The 18,589-nt window shown below is 45.4% G+C and overlaps 1 protein-coding gene across 25 annotated transcripts in view; it reads left to right on the forward strand.

Moving 5' to 3' along the window:
- The window catches only part of nrxn2b (neurexin 2b), a 618,578-nt gene extending 612,415 nt beyond the window's left edge, over positions 1-6,163 (forward strand). For 14 of the 25 annotated variants that reach the window (XM_036547806.1, XM_036547815.1, XM_036547810.1 and 11 more), the window contains one exon: positions 4,931-6,163. In XM_036547806.1, the coding sequence (XP_036403699.1) occupies positions 4,931-5,829 (899 nt within the window). In that variant the 3' untranslated portion in view covers positions 5,830-6,163. The remainder of the gene's footprint in view (positions 1-4,930) is intronic. The other 11 variants (XM_036547817.1, XM_036547818.1, XM_036547821.1 and 8 more) reach the window with 2 other exon arrangements.
- Positions 6,164-18,589: the final 12,426 nt, after the last annotated feature.

Raw genomic sequence — 18,589 nt, forward strand, 5'->3', positions numbered from 1 at the left:
AATAATGGCGAGCCGTGCCGAGCGGAAACCCCCGGGGATGAAACAGAAGGGCCGGCCGCATCTCTCTTCCACACCTGCAGAGGGCCCCCGTGTGCACCGCTGAAGCTGCTCTGGCAGAGGGCTGGGAGCTTCATTGCCACGTCTGTTATGTAGGTTTTATCAACACTATATTAATTAAAGATCATTTCAGCAAAGTTTTTTTTCCTACAAGTAAAGCTGCAAGCTTTGCCTTAGCCCCTGCTGCATGTGGGAACATTATTACACAGGTACATTAAGCCTGTTTTCCTCCTCACCAAAGTCAAATGGGATTCCCAATGAATTCGTAAATCTGCACAAGAAAAAAATGACGTGACCTGTAATTCGGCAGTTCAACACAGCAGAGACCCCCTCCAGCTCTGCACATGTGCTGGTCATTTCACCTCTCCCATGGTCTGACACAGATGATCACTGAACCCAAAACTACCATAGTCACACAACACATGTCTTAATTAATACCTCTCCATCTAAGTGATTCTGGGGATGTTCTGATGGACTTGTAATAATTCTGCCAAAGTAATGAGTGTAAGGCCAGATGTGAATATCATTGAGTTTTGCTGTGTTCCTGCATACCCCCTTAGATTGTTTTAAACCAATGGCAGGAAAAGTGGCGGTTCAACTGGAAAACAGGTCCGAGCATTTTCCTTAAAAACTGAGTGTGGACCATGCACACAGACACACACACACACACACACACACACACATGCACACACGCACACACACACATACACACACACACACACACACACACATGCACAGAGTCTAATCAGTTTATTTGACATTCAAATACTGTATCTTTAACATAATATCCTTCACATGAGAGGAAGAAAACCCATGTCCTGAATCACTTTGATTGATTCCATTGGGCAAAAATCGATTCCAGCCTAAAATATATAAAATGTAAGGAAGGTGGACAGACCTTGGCATGGAAATCTGTAGTTGCTTTAGAAACAGCCCAGTTGCTGTGGAACGGTCCACCAGACCTCTAACGGAGCTGGAGCAGTAACTGGGCGGGGCTTCATCGCAACGGATGGATGTTCGGTTTAACATTACCCAGCATGCAGTGCATTCTGCCCTTATGGTGCCTGATGGCTGCAGGTCGCTATCGTTCGGTCGGTTACAGGGTCCCGCAGCGTGAGAAGAGGTGCATAATGGATAAAGAAACTTGAGGTACACTGCGTTGGCCTTTAACCTCTCTGAGACTTTGGCCTTCATGAAGGTCTTAAGCTTTTCCACACAGCTCCAGCATTGGAAATGATAGGGATGTGAAGCATATGGTGTGCTTGACTTGTGATTCTGACCATGTTTTCAACGGTGTTTACACTGATGGTGGACCTGTTTGTCAGTAACAGTAAAATGGGTTAGCATTGCATTAACACTGAGCGGGGAGGCATGCTGCTGTAGCACCAGGCTGCGCTAATAAGGAAACGTGTCTCAGAGGAAAGGGATTGAATAAACACTGCATCAGAGGATTAGAAAGGGTTTTAGCAGACTCCAGACTGTCTGCAGGTGTTCGTTCTTAGCCGGTTCTCCGTGTGGCAGCCCCCTGTGAGCACCTGCTTATTCACACCAGTGCATTTTCTGCGACCAGAACGGACTGGCCAATCACAGCTGCATATGAGACAAGTGGGAGGAGTCAAAGCCAAACTGAAAACTGTGAAGGGGGGAATCTCATTCCTGACTGAGTGGAGGCGCCGACCCCACTCAGGGGCCTTGGCTGTATGTGTGTGAGTTGTGTGTGAGGGTGAAGTACTGTTCCCCATCTTTCTGTCCTATTCAGGGCTCTGCTGATAGGGCTGCAATTACCTGTCCATTTGAAATGAGACGGTCAGCCCAGGACACTAGGCTAGAGACGGCCAGCCCCTTTAATGTAAGGAGAAATTAAATAAATGGACAATAATCCATGTCAGCACTACTTATATATTACCAGAGGCACCAGACAGGGTGAAATTTCTGCTTGCATGAAACTATCCTGTCCAAAGTGGCACATTACATGGATGTTCCCCACAGGGCAGAGCTGTCTCTGAAGCATAATTCTGCCCAAACATGGCTGCAGCTCCACAGTCACTTTTAATAAGCAGAAACATTCCTGGCAGTGTACTACTGTGAAGGCTACCAACATCACTGTGGCCAGAAGCTAGTATGTGTAGGGAGTCATAACCAACAAGCTGCAGGATCAAATCTCAAAGGGTGACAAAGCACTTGTACTCCTGAGTAAGGCACTGCCTTTGTAAATATCCAGCTATGTAAATAGAAAAATGCAAGCTGCATAAATTGCTATGTAATATGATAGAGAACATGCTCATTGAGTGTGTGAGCTGTCAGACATCCCTTGATGTTATTTTTGAGGGGTGCAGGGATGGGGTATGATGAAACTCCATCTTGCGCGGGCAGAATGCTCACATTCCAGAACTTGCAACAGACACTATTTGCAAGTAATAGCCATCCATCCATGTCAGTGCCATACAGCAGAAAGAATCTACACAGCCACGGGGACCGGGCGATGTACGTTGTCCCTGTGCAAATGGTCCTTCACAAATGCTCAGAATCTAAACTGAAAAGCAACCTAAAAAAATGTATCTGTTCGTAACTGCAGCAGTTCAGTCACTCTCTGGCCACCTCTGGAGCCCCCCCCCCCTCCTCTCCTGCCCACAGCAACATGGGTCATGGTACTCTTCCCTCACACACAATTTCACCAACGGAGTGGCCTCCTCGTTGTCATGGAAACTCAGGTGTTTGGGCTGAAGAGTTTGGGAGGGTTTGGGGGGTTTGCGGGGGGTGGGGGGGGGTTGCAGGATGGGGGTATGGGGGGTGGGGGAGGAGGGGGGGCTTTGGTGGTCTGGATTCTGATTAATGACTAACCAATTTCTTTTCCAAAGTGTTTTTGTTGTTCTCATAAGTAAGTATGCTTTTGCTAGGGCTGCAGCAGCCAAGTTGTAGTGCTTATGAACTGCATTGTGTCTTCTAATGAATTTTCCTTTTGAGAGGATTTGCAAACCTTTGTGATTCCCCCCTCTACCCCCAAAAAGGTCTTGATGTTTGAGTGGCTTTAGGTAAAACTGTGGACCTGCTGGTTCTGTGTGTGTATGGGGGGGTGGGGGGTGTGGACATATTAATGTCAGACCTCAACCAAGCGACCAGAGACAGCCCCAACATTCCCTAATGAACCCCAAAATCCCCCCAGCACCCCCCCCACCCCACCCCCACCCCCACCCCCACCCCCAGTCTCCTAATTCCAAATAGCCTGCAGCTTTTAACTCTGTCACTCATTCATTAATTTACCTCATCAACATGGAAAATAATTTTATCTAAAAATACTGCACTCATCTAATATATGGTAATAGTCCTAATCTCACACATTTTGCCATGAGTTAGACCAGGCCAAGAAAGTAGGCCATAATTAGATTTTAAAAAGGACTTTCTCTCCCCCTCACCTCACCTCTGAGCACAAAATGTAAATCATTTCTATGCTAATGAACTGAACATTAGGATAAAAGGAAGGCCATTCTCCAAAACAAACTATGATCAAAAGAAAAGCTGTTTACAAGCCACAGTATCTTTGATTGTGTAAAGCAATTGCTCATAGACTGTTTATCAGTATATATATGCATGTCAGATGTTTTTCCATCCAAAATTCTACTGTTGCTATGAGTAAGCAACATTCAACATTTCTTGTAAGGGAATGTGCCAGCTTTCTGTTTACTTATTCAGCAATTTCTGCATCCACTGAGATATCCCAGAAAAGAAGCGTTTTTCCAAAACCCTTTGGTACAAGATTTTATGAAAAAAGACGAATCCTTTCCAAATTCCTCCCACCACTTTTCAGAGCAGCAAATACGATTGTTAGCGAGCGCGAATAAGTTAGACCTTCAAAACAAAGTCATCCAGACGACAGCCTGGATGAAAAGGCAATTATTTGTGTTGTATCTGTTGCACATTGATATAGTATTTGACATAACAAGGGGAACTGTGATTCCTCAGTGCATTTGAATCTGTATTTATGGGGAGAGAGGGGGGCTGTTTGAGTGATTGTTGAGAGGAGGAATAAGAAGAACTCATATTACACTAAGAGACACAATATGCTCTGTACTTGGGGAAAATTGGCTGGGTGGGGAGGCAGCCAGAAATTTGATTGAACTTGACGTGAATCCAAATTGAAATAATTATAAATGAGCTGCACCAACAAGGAAAAAAGAGGAATGTTCAAGCTCAATAAAAACACACACATACGTCAATGAAATGAGTCATTAAAAAAGATTTTTTAAAAAAAGGGGGGAAAGTTGTTTTTTTTTTTCTTCCGAGAACAATCTTACACAGCTTTGTTTTTTGTAATTTTTTTTTTCATGCTAAAATCATGCGGCCAATTTGTTGATGTAAGTGACCTGAACTCCGTGGTTTGCTATCTTATTTAAACAAGCAAAACAAAGACAACTGAGGTGAAGCTAGCTTAGCCACAGGGCAAAGGACAGACAGAGTCAGAGAGCTCAGCTGTTGAATTGTTTATAGTTGTTTTTAAATATTTTATGTAAGTGTAGTTGTAAAGTATTATATGGCTGTTTAGAAGGCAGACCAGTCAAGGGAGTAGGCCAAGAGTAGTTTTACCTTAGAATATATCGCTTTTGTTTTTTATAGCTATATATGTATATATACTTATATCTATTTTTATCTTCTGGCAGGCTGAGTGTAGACAGCTTCTTAAATAGAGCACTAGAAACTAAATAAAATCTAACTAGCTGTATAAATAACTTCATGATAAGTCTTAGTGCTGTTCTAAGGAAGGTTATACCTGTGCTGTTTTTCTTTGGATTGTTGTTGTTTTTTTTTGGTCCAAAGGGGGCACTCTCAGTGCGCTGCTAACACTCTTTTCCTCTGCCCTCTCTCTTTCTTGTCCTAGGAGGTGAATTAGTTTTGCCCATAATTACAGTGGACTCCCTAGACCCCCCCTCCATCGCCACACGCTACCCCGTAATCCCCCCTCCCCCCACCTTCCGCCCCTTCCTCACCCTGCTCGAGACCACCAAAGAGTCCCTGACGCTGGCCAACGGCCGCCCCCCCTGCCCCCTGGACCAGGAGGACTGTGAGGACCCCATTGAGGTGTCGGCCTACGGCTCGGGGGAGATGACAGAGTCGGACGACGAGGACTATTACAAAAACTCGCCCCTCGTCACCGACAGGACGGTCCTGCCGCCACCCCCCGCGGTTGAGGGCGGGGTCCCCAACCCCCGTGACCGCCACTTCTCCAGGCCCCCCGACTCCCACCGCCCCCCACCCCCCTCCACCCCGACTGCCAACCCCGACCAGCTCCCCCGCCACAAGCCCGGGAGCAGCAGCAGCAGCAGCGGGGCCCGAATACCCGCTGGCAAAATGAACACCCGCGACCAGGTGCTGCTGCCACCGGCGGCCCCCTCCCACGACCCCGACCACGGCGGGCGGCACCGCCACATACCAGGAATAACCTACCCCCCCAATTTCCACCATGTGCCCACAGCCAACCCCACGGCCCCCGAGAGGGGCCCGCCGGGTGCAGTGGAGGTGATCCGGGAGTCCAGCAGCACCACGGGCATGGTGGTGGGCATCGTGGCAGCCGCCGCCCTCTGCATCCTTATCCTCCTCTACGCCATGTACAAGTACCGCAACCGGGAGGAGGGATCCTACCAAGTGGACCAGACCCGCAACTACATCAGCAACTCCGCCTCCCAGAGCAACGGCGCCGTCGTCAAGGAGAAGCAGCCCGGCGCCGCCAAAACCGCCACCAAGAACAAGAAAAACAAAGACAAGGAGTACTACGTCTGAGACTGGCCTGGGGAGAGACAGAGAGAGAGGGAGAGAGAGAGAGGGAGAGGAGAGAAGGAGAGATGAGAGAGGCATGGGACATCATCTTTTTTTGGTAGAATCCACCTCCACCTCATGCCCCAGCTGGGCTCCGGACACCCATCCCGCTCCTGTTCCCACTGTCCCCACAAGCTCCTCCTCTCCTGCCTTCCACCCCCTGTAGCCCAAACTAATGGAGAGAGGGAAAGGAAAAGGAAGAATCTAAGGAAAGGAGCAGTGTCATTCATTCATCCAAATTCTCACACCCTCATGTTTTGGCATGTGGACCCACTGACCCCCCCCCCCCCACACACACACACACCTCCAATTTTATGTTCATGAATTTACGTTTGATTGATTTATACATTCCATTTTCAGTTGTTCTTTTTCATCGGCTCAAACAGCCATGTACCATTCTTTTTTTCTTACCTTTTCATGTTGCACCCAATAGCTCACGTATTTCATACACAAGACAACACGCTTGTCTCCTCTGTCAGTACGGTGCTGGTCAGCCTTGAAATCAAAGGTGGGCAGCAGAGAAAGACCTGGAGTCCTGCTAAGCCTGGTTTGTGCCAAGGGCCAAGCCCATTTTCTCCAGTTGAAAAGTACAAATCATTCTCTTTGGAAAGAACAGCCTGATAGAAGCCTAGATGCATGACCAACAGTGGTGATAAAAAGTAAGAATAGAAGCCCTCTGTTGGTGTCATGAGCAAGGCTTTATTTTAGCACTGAAGTAGCTTCCTGCCGCAACAGGAAGCACAGAGTTGAAAGTTCAGCATTCCAGCAAAATAACCACCAAAACATACCACAATTCTCTCGTAACTCTGCCACACCAAAATACTGCCAACACCAACAGTGTCAAATAACCTAAAGCATTAACTTTTTCGTCTCTGCCATCTCCCTCCCTCTCTCCCTCTCTCCCACTCTCTCTCTTCTTGTTCATGGTGCTAGGGTGCTGATGCAACATTATTCTGCTGTGTTTCGAGCATGTAGTATTCATTTATGAAAAGAAAATAACAGCTGTTTTCTGTGCAAAAACAAGAATAAGCAACGATGTAAAAAGAGAAAAAAAAAAAAAACGACAAAAACTACATCCAGTCGCCAAACTTCGAGGCCAAAATCCTGCCCTGGCAGAGTTCTCTGGTGTTCAGTTGGAATCCACAACATCAACCCGTCAGCAAGCCCAAGTGGAAACACACAAGCGTCTTTCACCACTTAACTATCACAGAAAACAGATCTGCAGCAGCAAAAGAATTTGTTCTATATAATTATATATATGTATAGACGTTGAAGGAATCTACGAACTTGGTGTGTGTGTGTGTGTCAACAAATCGGGAAATGAAAGAAAGACTTGACGAGGATGTAAGACTTATTCCCCCCTTGAACACACAGTGAAAATGCAACCATTTTGTTAGAGAGGAAAGCAGAGGAACTAAAGAACATGGTGGATTTTTCTTCCCCAAATGCAAGGTGAAAGACATTTTACGGAGATTCCTCAATTTGCTCCCTGGCGTCTCGACGGTGGGTAAATTGCGTTTAACCTTGTATCAAGAGAGTGGCTGTCTCTCGTTTCTTCGGTCAAGATGAAAGGCGATGGAGGGATAAAAGGAACAAGGAGTTCAATGAGAAAAAAAGAAACACAAAAAAAGGTGAAGAAGGGCACCTTCGGAACTCTAGTATTCCAATTTTCTTGTCTCCATACAAAAACTGTACCATGATGACAAAACAAAAAAAAAACTAAAAAAAAAAAAAGTTTGTGAAATGTCTAAATATTTGAATCTCTCATCCCATTACTAAGAAAAATGTTTTCCCCGTTAACATTCCTGTTTGGAAAAAAAAAACAATGAAAATGAGTCTGGGAAACTGAAATTTGTATGTTCTTTTTCTTAATTGAACGACGTGACTTGGGTAATAAATATCTTAAACCTTTTTCTCCTGGGTGGGGGGAGAAAGGATTCTCTCCCCAACACATGTGACATCCCCCCCGCCCCACCCTCCCCCGCCATCTTTATCCATTTTCTACCCCTGTCATTCCTTATCCCATGTGGCGGACTATATGTAAATCCATCCAGACTTTACCAACAAGGGCCTGTTTCAGATTTGGGTTTTCATTTTATAGTTTTTTTTCATTATTTTATATCAATAATACTGAAACAAACCCAGCTCCATATCATGGCATTTGTTGTATTCATTACTTTTTTGATCTATACTCATTGATTTCAGTTTAGTTGTACCCTTAACATTACGAACATACTCTTCCCTGTAGCTTCCTGTTCTTACTAAATGTTATTGTAAAGTGTTTCAGTGAGATGACTCTAAATATGTGTACATTAACAGAGGGGAAATACAATTGGTTATATACTTCTTACACCTTGTGTTGTGTGGTTTGTTTCTGGGGATGTAGGTCGTATCTCTCATTGTATGAATATGCATAACCTAGTATGACTAACTTATTGTAACTACTTTAATGAGAGTTTATAAGAGACCATTCACACAGACTCAACTTTGCCGCAATGATATTCAGCCTCATGCTGCATACTGAAGGGTCGTTTCCAGCAGGGAATTCTTTCGGCTCTGCCAGCTTTGTACAACAACAGAATCTAAAGTGTGTTTCTTTTACAAAGTCCTTCTGTTCTGACTCCACCCCCTCTCCATTCAAGGCCCCACCCACTTTAGCATGATGCTTTTCTGTGAATGCTTGTAGCAAGCATGGCCCCGCCCCAGTGCTCATAGTGTTCCCACAGCTGTCCAATCAGAGCATACAGGTTAGAGGTGGGTGTGTGCAGCTGAGACACACCCCTGCACCTAGTTATTAGGCCATGGTCACAGTTTTAAAGTCTGAAACCCCCAAGGTGGAGTGGGCTATGACTGTCATTCACATAACCAAGTTCCAAAAAGGGGAGTAGGGGGAGGGGGAAGAGTTTCAAACCTGAGGTACCCAAAATTACTCAGGGGTACACGGCTTCAGTGTCTCATTCAGGATTCAAAACCATTTCCCTAGGTTTTACACAAATACCACACATGATTTGTCCGAAACACCAAAGAAAACATGTCTTTTACATTCCAACGCCAACCCAGAAGCCAGACACATTTAAACAAGCATCGGCAGCCATCAGCAGATCTTGTCTCATTAGCTAATTAGGTCCTTCCAACTTAATTGGGTATTCCAAATTGTTACTGGAGTATAACTAAACTGCATTAACTGTATTGCTTCATGATTATTTATTAACTTCCTAATATTGTGGCAATATTGCTGTGGGACTGGGACTTAATTACAAACTGAAGCAGCCTATGCGTATCAGTAATTACAAACAAGCATATTTTTAAGGACACGTTTTTACTCTGTCACTGCTGGTTAGGTTTTTGCGCGCGGTTGTTGCAGGGGCCATTTTATTAACTTTACTCTGCCAGGCTGTGATCACTGCACAGGCCCCAGATGGCCCCTGCCTCTTAATTCTTATTACCTTCTACTTGCATCATCTCTATTTCATGAATAATAAAGTCCCCGAGGAGGTCTGGCTCCACTGTGACTTTCAGATGACACACAGACTGAAACGTTGACTTCAGTTCCGGAGGCAAGAGACAAGTGTTCCACCACCGATCATTGTTCTTCCAAGTTCTAAATAAATAAATAAGTAAAAAAAAAAAAAAACTACGCATCTGCCCCCATAGCTACAGACTGCTCAGCGATCACAACAAGCAGCTCTCACAGTGTTGAGTTTTTAAAAAAAAAAATTGTTTGAAAACTCAAGTGCAATTCCTCAGCTCATATCAGCGCGCGGCCGCGACTTGTAGAAATCGATTCATTATGTACTTACCACTGTCGCTTTGGCTTTGAATCGAATCAGGGTGGTGCAGAGGGGATGTCGGCTCACAGCGGAAGGAGCTACAGGAAGCGGGGCTCGGGAAGTGTGTGTGTCCTGCTACCTTCAGCAGATGAGAAGCCTCCAGGCGGCGGTGTAGCACAGTGGCTAAGGAGCAGGACTCGTAACCAAAAGGTTGCCGTTCTGATTCCCCGCAGGGACATTGCTGCTGTACACTTGGGAAAAGCACTTAACCCACAATTGCCTCAGTAAATATCCAGCTGCATAAATGGATAACATTATTAAAAAAAAAAAAACAAACCTGTAACTGATGTAAGTCGCTCTGGATAAGAGCGTCTGCTAAAATGCCAAATAATGTGATGTGACTTGACCTTCTGTCTGCAGAAGTTTTTATGAGAAGAGGGGGAGTGACATTTATGTTGACAATAGAAGCTATTTTTATAATAACACATGCAGTACTACACGTTTTATGAACTACGCATTCTGCTCACAAAACGCCCTGAAGCGCCAGAGTGCCCCAGTGCAGCTCCAGGTGACTGATATCAGCTTGTGGATCAGTGCTGTCACTCCTGAGGCCTCTCTCAGGGGTTGCTGTGATGGGCTGAAAATACACACCAAAGCACAGTGCCGCATGCGGCCAGATTCTGTCTCTCAGCACTGAGGCATAGTGACCCGGGCTGGGGTCAGGGTTGCTCATCACATTTACATTTACATTTATTCATTTGACAGACGCCTTTATCCTAAGTGACTTACAAGTGAGGCAGAGTACAACACAAGCAAAAAACCATAAGGAGTTAACAATATTAGAAGTGCTGCATGACCAGGTTTCAGTGGTTGGCCTTACAAGGTACAAGCTAGCTGGTAGAGATAACGACTGCATTAAACCATATTATTGGTTTAGAGGGGAGAATGGGACGTAGAGAACAGCAACCTGAAACAATACTTTTGAAACAAAAAAGTCCACACTGCCAACTGCCATCTTAGAACATGCTGTATAAAAATACATATATATGACCATGTTGCACAAGAATGGGTCCATATGGCAGTTCCAATTCACAATGCATGCATTTTTTTTAAACGTAAAATTATTTTCATAGTTTATTGGAAATGAGCCGAAGCCAGCTGGTTTCTCGATCACATTCAGTTTGAAATGACAATGCAGCCATTTTTTACTGAATAAGCCAAAGCTGGTAAGTCAACTATACATGCAAATATATACACGAATGCAAGCCTAAATAGTTAGATGAATAAGAGAGAATATATGAATAAGAATATAGACAGATTTTCTGCTGATACACTGTGCAAGAACAGCAGAACCAGTAACCAGTACAGGGAGTAATACATTTTAAAGATGTATTTGCATTGCCTCTTAAGAAACCTATTTAAAGTATATTAAACATTATGAGATGTATTGCTTGCACTTGGATCGTACTTTATTTGAACAAATATTAATTTTGATTAAGCCACTGTTTAGTTCTTATAGATATTCATTTTCACGAGCTTATGTCAATGAAAGCAAATACCCTCAAAGCCCTCTGAAATTAACAGCTGAATCCTTTGGAAACAGCAGGATTCCAGGAAAGAATGGTAATTGTTAATATTAGGGTGGGTAAATCCTATAAAAGCTCTTAGAAAAAGTGGTGGGTTTTTCCTCTTTGTTTTCCTGTATACTACACAGCTCTAAAAAGAAACAGAACAGAATACTTCAAACAAACTATGAAAATTCATTTAGGTATCCTCTGGATGTGGACTAAAAAAGATTTCCTGTTATAAAACTGACACAGAATCAACATTAAAAAGCTATGTATGCACACTCATTGTCCTACCTACACTACATTGCTGATATTCTCCTTTTTCATAAATATGTTTATTAGTTTTTATTTGCACTACGAAATGTGAAGATGTAAAGGTAATATAACCATGACATGAACAAGTCATTTGGGGTGACTAACATCATAGAATTACAGCACAAATACCCAATGACTCATTCCATGACGAAAGATTTCATTCTACAAGAAAACAATAATAAACTAATGTTAGTAATTAAAAAGGTGGAGAGGCTTCATAATGCCTAAAAAGCATATATTGTTGAACTTGAAGTGACTGATATCCTTGAAAGAAGTAGTTGCATTTGAGCATAAACACAATAAATAATCAGACAAATATGAGTCATTTACTAGGAAACATAGTACAACTCATAAGTACATACAGTACTTCCAGAAAGCAGTCATTCCCAAAACATGAACCACACTTCAGGGAAACTAAAGGAACGGCAATTTAGCTGTCAGAAAGCTTCATTCGATACACTACAATAGATTCAAACAGACAAAATATCTCTATAATGCTGAGGTCCTGAAGCTCCCTATTCCAAACTGAAGACACAGGATTAGTGCTGATTTTTAGGTTATAGGCAAAGATTTTCTTCAATAATTTTCCTATGACGATATTTACCTTTCTAAAAGTTTCTAAAAGTGACTGATAATCTTGTGTTAATCTTGTGATTTTGAGATATAATGAACATTTACAGTATATACGGCCTCAGTCAGCCTCAGTAATAATCAAGAGTAAAACAACGCTAAAGTAAAGAAAATGCTGACACATGGGAGAGATATTTTTCCCAAAAGGGATGAATTATGTAAGGAGAATTTTTCTTACACATCAAGTTTGATACACCTGACCTCAGTGCAAATTTGGTTCAAGGTCGATAAATGGACTGAAAGAAAGCTAACATGCACTCATGTTGTGCTCTTGGGCAAGGTTTTTAACGCACAATTGCCTCAGTAAATAATCACTTGTTTGAATAGATAATTCCGTAACCCATAAGAGTGTCTGCTAAAGGACAAAAATATAAGACAAAATAAAATGTTATGTGAGCTTCACAAAAACCTCATATGAGGCAGGGTTTCAGAAGTGGGTTTTTTTTTTTTGGGGGGGGGGGGGGGGGGGGATTTCAACTGAAGTTAAAATCCAAAGGCTTATCTTTTTTTTCCCTCCTTTTCTCCAGATGTTAATAGTAGGGAATTCGCCAAGGGATTCGGTGTGTGTGATTCGGCGTGCACGTGGAGAGGCTGAGCAGGACCGCGCTTGTGTGTGTGTGTGTGAGCGTGCGCTGTTACCACAGGCTACGCTAATTAGCCCGCGCACACAGTTGCCGCAGCGACGCCCAGCCACGGCTCATTCAGGCTGTGGAAATCAGACATGCTCACTGCAGCAGCCCACAGCGTTCCCTCGCCCTGCAAACACTGTTTCTACAGGGAGGGGGGGGGCGACACTCCGCGTGCCCTGCTCCAACACGCCAGCCCGCCCTCGTCAATCAACGACAAGCCTCGCACCCCCGGCCCCGCCCCTCCCCCCGCAAACCCCCCCATCCTGTCCCCCAAGCGAGTGGAAGCTGCCGCTAATGATGCGCAAACAGCTCCTCTCATCTCTCGGCTTCTCGGTCGGAGCTGCCGGCTGTGCTGAGGTAGACAGAATTGATTAACACACCCTCACAGCCATGACACAAATAGATCCCCAATTTACAAGTCAAACAGCAAGGCTCCCCCAAGGCCCACGCCTCTGCTGGTGCAGGAGAGCCAGCCAGATGCAGACAGCAACGCACAGGCATCTCCACTGCGGGCAAACAGCACTGATACGCTCACACCTCCCTCTGCAAAACACACTCACTCACTCTCACACACACTCTCACACACACACACACACACACACACACTCACCACACACACACACACTCACACACATACGCACTCACGCACTCACCACACATACGCACTCACGCACTCACCACACATACGCACTCACCGCACTCACTCACTCACACACTCACTCACTCACTCACTCACTCACTCACTCACACACTCACACACTCACACACTCACACACTCACACACTCACTCACTCACTCACACACTCACACACTCACACACTCACACACTCACACACTCACACACTCACTCACACACTCACTCACTCACTCACACACTCACTCACTCACACTCACACACTCACACACTCACACACTCACACACTCACTCACTCACACACTCACTCACTCACTCACTCACTCACTCACTCACTCACACACTCACACACTCACACACTCACACACTCACACACTCACTCACTCACTCACTCACACACTCACTCACTCACACACTCACTCACTCACTCACTCACTCACACACTCACTCACACACTCACTCACACACTCACACACTCACTCACTCACACACTCACACACTCACACACTCACTCACTCACTCACTCACTCACTCACTCACACACTCACACACTCACACACTCACACACTCACACACTCACACACTCACACACTCACACACTCACTCACTCACACACTCACTCACTCACTCACTCACTCACACACTCACTCACACACTCACTCACACACTCACACACTCACTCACTCACACACTCACACACTCACTCACTCACTCACTCACTCACTCACACACTCACTCACACACTCACACACTCACTCACTCACACACTCACACACTCACACACTCACTCACTCACTCACTCACTCACTCACTCACTCACTCACTCACTCACTCACTCACTCACTCACACACTCACTCACACACTCACTCACACACTCACTCACACACTCACACACTCACACACTCACACACTCACACACTCACTCACTCACACACTCACTCACTCACTCACTCACTCACACACTCACTCACACACTCACTCACACACTCACTCACTCACACACTCACCACACACACACTCACTCGCTCGCTCACCACACACACACACACACACACACACACACACACACACACACACACACACACACACACACACACACACACACACACACACACACACACACACACACACACACCCCTGACACAGAGCTGTTTTGGCTGAAGTTACCTGTCAATCAAACTGTCAGTGGTTGAGTGAAAGAGAATGGGAGAAAGTGGTTATGGAGGGGGGGTGACATCTCACAGAATGAAGGATATGGAAATAAGGAAGAGAGAGAGGAAACTAGGGACGGTGAGGAGGGGAAACAGAAAAGAGGAGGAGAGAGAGAGAGACAGAGCAGGAAGAAAGAGGGGGAGAGTAAAAGAGATGTTGAGAGAGAGGGAGAGAGAATTAAAAGCAAGAGAAACCTCAGAGGCCCAGAATTTTTCTTTTTCTAGCCGCACCGATCTCCCCCCCCCCCCCCTCGGTTGTCATGGGAACTGAACCCCATCATCGTCTCCTCTGTGCTACGGTCAAACAGGCGGCACTGAGTGCGGAGGCAGGCGGCGGGAGACCAGCGGGTACCAGCGCCGCAGACACGCCAGCGCGGCACGCCAGCGCGGCACAGGCGCAACACGCCCAGCGCGGGTCCGTGCGCTTTCAGGACCTGTGCTGCGCCCTTCATTTGCGCCATTTTAAAACTAGTTGTTTTCGCTGAGGATGAAGACGACTAATACGACTTGTTCCTGTGCGTCAGGACCTACAGTGCGCTTTTGGACGTCTCTGATCTGTCTGGAATTGAGTCAGTGGTGTACATGTTGAAATAATAATAAAAAAAAATGGCTACACAGCTCCCCGAGTCAGATTCGATCCAAATCCCACATCCCCGCCCACACAGAGGGTACGCTTCTGTCTCCATGCTCCACGCTGCCTCACAGTTCACCTCGCCACCCCAGCCCCCCCCGCCCAGACATGGCCCGTCTCGCTACGGTTACAAAACCTCACAAGGTAAACAGTCTCTGCATGGGTCCCCAAAAATCTGCCCGACGCACGCGTCTGCACACCCGCGCCAGGAGAGATGCGAACCGCAAATCATCCTGATTACAGAGGAGGGGAACGACCCCCACACGGTACACAAAAAATTACAGAAACAGAGCTGTGGAGAAAGAGAGAGAGAGAAAGGAAAGAGAGAGATATCCTCTGAAAAGGTGAAAGATAATAAGGAGAAGGAGAGGAGAGATAGAGAGGAGCAGGAGGAGAATTCTTCCATGCAATTTGCGGGGCCAGCACCCAACGCCAATTCATTATCTGGCAAAGGCCCTGAATGAACAGTTTAGATCTCATTTGGATAAGAGATGAGGCTGAGCAGAGAAAACATATCTATTATCACCGCGAGCCACGAAGCCGGGCTATGAATGGGCTCAGAGAATCCGATTTATTAAGCCTGGTGCACAACAGGCCTGCAACACACGTCTCTGCTCAAACAGCCAATCGCATCACCATCGCCCATGAATCAAAATAAAGCGCACTCTCCTCTGGGATGCCACAGCGAGGGAAATAATAGGCTAGGATAGTGCTTCACACAGGGAGATTCATATCTGCAAATTTATACAGATATGAATTCATATCTGTATCAGGTGCTAGTTGGTCGCGGGCACTTATTCTTTGATCCGCATTCCAAACATGTCCTCTGTTTTATTTTTTGCGGCAGGGGCACGGGGGTTGAGTTAGTATTCCTCCTTCGGCAGGCCTCGGAGAAACCGATTCCCCAGGAAACAGGCACGGCCGCACAGTGTTTGAACATCGGGAGGGTAAGCAAAGCCTTCCTCAGGCTCATTTGCATTATAATCGATACGGCGAACGTGAAACCGTTCGGGAAGGCACAGGGCATGGGGGGAAATGACAATGCCTTATTACTCACCTCGCCTTCTGCATTTGTGCTCGGGCTGATGGGAGAAAGAGGAGGAGGAGGAGGATGAAGAGCAGTCCTACGGCAAAAACTAAGGGCAGCATTCACAGGAGGAGGGTAAGTGGAACCAGCAAGGCCGTGATCAGTGAAGATTTAAAGAGCACCTACTGCGCTGTCAGGACTGGGAGGAAATAAGACCGACTGATGGTTTTTGGGTAAAGATTCAGGACTTATGAAGCATTTTAAAATCAGTACCATTCTGCTTTGACTGGGCATGTGCTTGGAACATCCAGGAAGACTCTAATTACTGTGCTTCAAGGTTTCAATTAGACACAAGAGCTGAATGGCGGTTGTGTGTTAAAATAAGGGTGTTTTTAAGAGACAGGCTCAGCCACTCCTTCAGCAGACAGTGGGACCCAGAAGACCATGGTTTATGTGATCAGCCCCCACTCTGAGCACTACTCCAGCAGAGCCCTGTCTTTAGATACCTCCCGACAGCGACCACGCCCATGGGCGGAGCTGCAGTGTACACAGTGCGTTTGCACCTTTAGCAGACACGGGTTTGCCCTCTCTGTTTCATGTTTACATTACATTACATTACATTTAGACGTTTTTATCCAAAGCGACTTACAAGTGAGGAACAGCAAGCAAGCTACGGTAGTGTAGGAGACCTTGGAGTAAGCTTTAAGTGCAACCTAACTCAGCTAAATAAGTCAAGGAAAGTAGAAAACAGAGGTAAACAAGGTGAAACACAAGGATAGACAGGCGGAGGAGACAAACAAGTAGTGACAGGTGAAAGAAGTGCGAGGCAGAAAGTGCGCGGAGATGGAATTGTGTTAGAGTTGTTAGAACGTTTAGCATCGCTGATCGACTAGCAGGAGACACACTTGCCATAAATGTCCCCAACACCACTCCTTTTTCAAAGTCTGTTTGTCAACTGTGGCTGTACAGCTATGCCAGGGTAAGTCTGCAAAACACAACAGTAAAATTACATTTTTGTCATTTAGTGGACGCTCTTATCCAGAGTGACTTACACAGGTTACGGTTTTACATTTTATCCATTTACATACCTTGCCCGAGGGTACGACAGCAGTGCCCCAGCAGGGAATAGAACCAGCAACCTTTTAGGCTATGAGCCCTGCTTCTTACCACTAAGCCACACTGCTGCCCCGATAATGTATAATAATGTATCTGCTCATAGTGTTTTGGTAGGTAGTGGTAAGCAACTGTTTCTGAACAAACGCCACTTAAGCTATGTTTTTATTTCAAACAATTCTAGAACCCAGAATAGCTATTGCTAAATAGGTACCAGAGGTATGAAAACCCTTCTAAAACATGATTTAAAGATGCAAGATGCAGGATTCCAGCCTCTGCACCCGAGATCTTGCAAATGGGAGGGTCACATATGACTCCTATAATGACTGTTTAAGAATATATACTGTGTAATTCTGACAGTGTACCTACAGCAACTAGCTGGCAACACAGCCTTAGGTTTTTTGTCAAATGGATTTTTTTTCAAACCAGTTAGCGAACCAAAGTAAAGTTACTTTGTAAAGTAGCCACAATGAAAAATGTATGAATAGGCCAGCTACAAACTCTAAAATTTCAAAAGGTGGGATCTGAGAACTTAGACAGCAACAAGGTACATAAAGTAGCTGTGCCATTCACAAAAAAAAAAAAAGCTTGTTACTGTTCCAAGGCTGTAGTGCAGAGGGCTGTCTAGACCCTGCGCTTTATGAATTACAAATTGATGTAAATTTAAACATCCATCCAGTCCACTCCTCATGCTTTATGAATATATCATAATGTAAACACTAACAGCTGGTGCCCAGGTGGAAAATTGGAGTTTACCCACCTGTTTTGATCGCTGCAGGTGAGGACTGAAAGGTGAGTCCCCAAAGGCGACTGGCCATCACTTTGCCTGGTCTCTTCCTCTGGAAATGGAAAACATTCACTGTTTCACTGTGTCACATGCAGAATGTGATGGTTACAATCAGACACCCATACACACACGGTACGCAAACAAACGTTCACACTAGCAAACATACACGCACATACACGCAAACATGCAAAAAGATGCATGTAAACACACAGAAACACGCACATCCAACCATGCAGAAATATACGCTCACACACACACACACACACAGACGCACTTACATATACAGACACAGACGATCACACAGGCTGGAGTGATATTGATCCAGAACAGGAAGATTGACAGGCTGCCAGCTGTTTACTCCCCACTCGCACCTGACATGGGGGGGGTTTGAGTTATGAGTTGCTCTGT

The sequence above is a fragment of the Megalops cyprinoides genome, chromosome 16, assembly GCF_013368585.1.
Source record: "Megalops cyprinoides isolate fMegCyp1 chromosome 16, fMegCyp1.pri, whole genome shotgun sequence".
NCBI lineage: Eukaryota > Metazoa > Chordata > Actinopteri > Elopiformes > Megalopidae > Megalops > Megalops cyprinoides.